Here is a 4,032-nt window from a genome sequence, read left to right as displayed (position 1 = left end):
GCAGGACTGAGTTCTCCAGAGGCCACAGCTGACCCTCCTCCCAGCAGTGGCACGCTCGAGCCAGCACACTGCAGACCTCCCAAAAGGGACCTGACAAAATTCTCCCTGAATACAGAGAGTCAACCTGAGGGCATTCCATAAGCAGTGGAAGGGATTTTCCTCAAGGAAAGATTCCCTAATTTCTCTTTGCCTTTTCCTCCTTGGACAGGTCTCCACACTTGATAGCAGCAGATGTCCAACAGCAGCTCCATCAGCCAGTTCCTCCTCCTGCCCTTTGCAGACACACGGGAGCTGCAGCTCCTTCACTTCTGGCTCTTCCTGGGCATCTACCTGGCTGCTCTCCTGGGCAATGGTCTCATCATCCTCACCATAGCCTGTGACCACCACCTCCACACCCCCATGTACTTCTTCCTCCTCAACCTCGCTGTTACTGACCTTGGCTGCATCTCCACCACTGTTCCCAAATCCATGGCCAATTCCTTGTGGGACACCAGGGCCATTTCCTACACAGGATGTGTGGCTCAAAACTTTTTCTTTTTGTGTTTGATTGCCACAGAGTACTATCTTCTCACTGTCATGGCCTATGACCGCTACATTGCCATCTGCCACCCCCTGCACTACGGGACCCTCCTGGGCAGCAGAGCTTGTGTCCACATGGCAGCAGCTGCCTGGGCCAGTGGGTTTCTCAATTCTGTGCTGCACACAGCCAATACATTTTCAGTGCCCCTCTGCCATGGCAATGCTGTTGACCAGTTCTTCTGTGAAATCCCTCATATACTGAAGCTCTCCTGCTCAGATGCCTACCTCAGGGAAATTGGAGTCATTCTCTTCAATGTGTGTTTAGTTTTTGGCTGTTTTGTGTTCATCGTGGTGTCCTATGTGCAGATCTTCAGGGCTGTGCTGAGGATCCCCTCGCAGCAGGGACGGCACAAAGCCTTTTCCACCTGCCTCCCTCACCTGGCCGTCGTCTCCCTGTTTCTCAGCACTGCCCTTTTTACCTACCTGAAGCCCTCCTCCATCTCCTCCCTTTTTTTGGACCTGGTATTGGCATTTCTTTACACAGTGGTTCCACCAGCAGTGAACCCCCTCATCTACAGCATGAGGAACCAGGAGCTCAAGGATGCCGTGTGGAAACTGATGACTGGATGTTTATAAGCAGCAATAAACTGCTCATCTTCTTCCCCATATCACTGGTCATGTAACACACATTAGGACCAGTCTGTATTTAGTATTTTAGGATTTTTGGGTGCTGTGGGGCTTTTTCCCTCTATTTTGTCTCTGATGTAATAACACCTTCATCCCATTCCTCATGCAGTATCTCTGGTCTTGTTTGACTCAGACATGGCAGCAGAAGAAACACTCCCCTTCCCCTGTACCTGGCTCACCACCGGTCTGCCTCTTTCATCTCCCTCATCATTCAGGTGTTTCCACTTCTCCTGACGGCACAGCCATGCCTAGGGACATCTTTTCAGTAGACTGGATGGATGTATGCACTTTACTTTGATCACAGGATTCCACCTCCACTTTCTCTTTGTTCATTGAAATCCCAATCATCTCTCTGGTTTCTGCTTTGAGTTCCAAAGTGTTGACAAGTGACCTTTCTATGTATTTTATTAAAACTCTTCTGGGAGAGAATCTCCTCTGGAAGCTGACCCCCTTCACACGCTGCTTGGCTATAACAGGGAGCTGAGGAGAGAGATTTCATGGGTATTAAACTGTGTCCTGTTTAACTGCTGTTTGTGGTCAGAGAAATCTGTCTGTGCCTGTGAGCACAGATGATGCCAGGAAAAGGGTTGGGAGTCCCAGGAGGCCAGTGAGGGAACTGCTGGGCTTGGGGAAGAGCAAGGTTCTCCATGCAGGCTTGGATCTGAAGAGACTGCTTTTCCTGCCTGTCCAGATCTCCTTCGGAGACTGACACCCATTGCATCATGTGGCTGTCACTGCTTCTATCAACTGAGCCATGACAGGAAATAGTCGTGAAGAGAAAATATCCTCCATTGTAATATTCCTTTGAACTGTTCATCATTAAATACCTAACTGTAATCCAATTATTTGTAGAACTCTGGATTTTTTTAATGAAAAGGACTTGAACAGATATGCTTTTTAAGGCTTTCTGTATTTCCATGAGCCCTATTGTATATCTGCTTCTGAGTCCATAGTCCCAGATACTAAGAGAAGAGTGAAGAAACCTCTTAAAATGTCAGTCAGGCCTAATGCCCAAAAAACCTCGAAGCGTTCATGAGCCCTACTGTGAGCCATTACAGACAAAGCCTCCCCATGAACATCTTACACCTCACAACTAGAGGCCATGAGGACAAACCCAGGCAAAGCACAGGCAGCTCTGATGCTGAGAACACCTTGGCTTGGTCTGATGAAGCAGAAATGCCAAGTGCTTATCCCTAGCCTCTGGGCAGGGAGATCCTGACCCTCACCTGTGTCTCAGGGCTCTTACATTGGATGTGGGGAGTGTGATGCCAAGGGTAGGACAGGGGTATGACACATGGATGCCTCCCTACTTTGAGTTCAAGGAGACAATGATGTTCCATGGCCACGAGAACAATGTGTCTCTTCTGAGGCCTCTGCAGGGACATTAGCCACAGCCAAGTGCTGTGATCTCATTTCTATCAGGCCCTTTCAGCCTGGATAACACCCTTGACCTTCTGCACCACAGCCCATGTGACACTGCTCCACACCTGTGCCTGTTTCCCTGCAGGCACCCAACCCCTTTCCCCACTTTGTTCTCACCCCACCATGTCCCTGCCTGTACTGCTGTCTCTCCCTCCTTGCCAGCTGTTCCCAGATAAACCAAGCAACCAGCTCATCCACACTTCCTCCAAGTAACTCCAAGCACCACAGCACTACCCTCAGAATGACATTTCTCCATGCTCATAACCCATCTGCACCTCTAGTTTTAATTGCCATTAATTTGAAGAGGAACTTTCAAGCTCTCTGAGCTACCCCTACACTCTCCTCAGACTCCCCTTCCCCAGGCTAAAGAAGCCCGGGTCTCACAGCCTCTCCACACAAGACTCCTAACCCTATCTTGGCAGAATTTCTCTCAACCTTGTGACAGTTCCTCCACAGTCGTCCTGACCGACCCCCCACCCCCACTCCTGGACTCTCTGCTGGTGTCCACACCAGTGCTGAGTCAAACTGAACAGTGAGTGCCTTTGCCTGGGTGGCCGTACTGCTCCCAGTGCTGCCCAATGTGCCCATGGCCAGGTTCCTGTGTAGCAGCTCTGGCTGCTATGGCATCCGTCAGAACGCCCAAAGCCTCCTCCTTGACACTGCTGCTCCACCAGTCATGTCTGAATTCCCTTGATGTGCGGGTGTTGAGGTTTAACCCTGCTCACTGATGATGTCATCATGCATGGGAGATTCTTTTGGGCAGTTGGCACCAGCTGCCCTGGCAGTCCTCCCTCACAACAACCAGTGCTCCCTGAGCTTATTTTCTAGTGGAGCAGCACGCAAATCAGGAAGGGCCTTGATGCTGTGCAAGCACTGGGCAGCAATGAATAGATTATCATGTGTCACCAATGCTGGATTGGTCACAAAACAGGACGACGTGTTGGTTCCACCCCCTGTTCTGGTTATCCCCTGATGCAGAACATCACAAGATCAGAAGGAGCAGATCAGCTTTGGTTGGAAAATTTCTTGAGGTTTCTCTTTGTAAAACCACGGAGGGTTTTGCCAGGGTCTGCTGGAAGTGAAGCTCCGATGTGTCAGTGGTTAATGTGTGAGTGTAGAAGCCTCAGCTGACTTGTGGTGCCTCAGCAAGAGGCATTAAAGGACATGATAGAAAATAAATAGAGGAGAGAGTGCTGTAAATGCTTGTGGTGGTTCAGCCCCAAACAGTGGCTGAGCACCATATACCACTGGCTCACTCCCAGAGGAGAAAGAGACAGAGCCTCTGTCGGTTGGGATAAGGAGAGTTCACTGAAAAAAGCACCATGAAACTAGAACAATAAACAGCCCATGAAACTCATGAACACTCATACCCGGTGAGAACACAGAGTACCTTACCCACCTGAG

At 49.9% G+C, this 4,032-nt stretch overlaps 1 protein-coding gene across 1 annotated transcript; it reads left to right on the top strand.

The window, feature by feature from the left end:
* Window positions 1–231: 231 nt before the first annotated feature.
* LOC311202438 (olfactory receptor 14A16-like) lies at window positions 232–1,155 on the top strand (the record flags this gene model as incomplete). Its single annotated transcript, XM_084277024.1, has 1 exon — window positions 232–1,155. One exon carries the CDS (start codon window positions 232–234, stop codon window positions 1,153–1,155), a length of 924 nt encoding a protein of 307 aa, XP_084133150.1.
* Between the last annotated feature and the right edge of the window lie 2,877 nt (window positions 1,156–4,032).

The sequence above is a fragment of the Gallinula chloropus genome (assembly GCF_964237585.1).
Source record: "Gallinula chloropus genome assembly, chromosome: 30".
Taxonomy (NCBI): domain Eukaryota; kingdom Metazoa; phylum Chordata; class Aves; order Gruiformes; family Rallidae; genus Gallinula; species Gallinula chloropus.
Note: the sequence above shows the minus strand (reverse complement) of the source record. Positions and strands in the feature narration are given on the sequence as shown.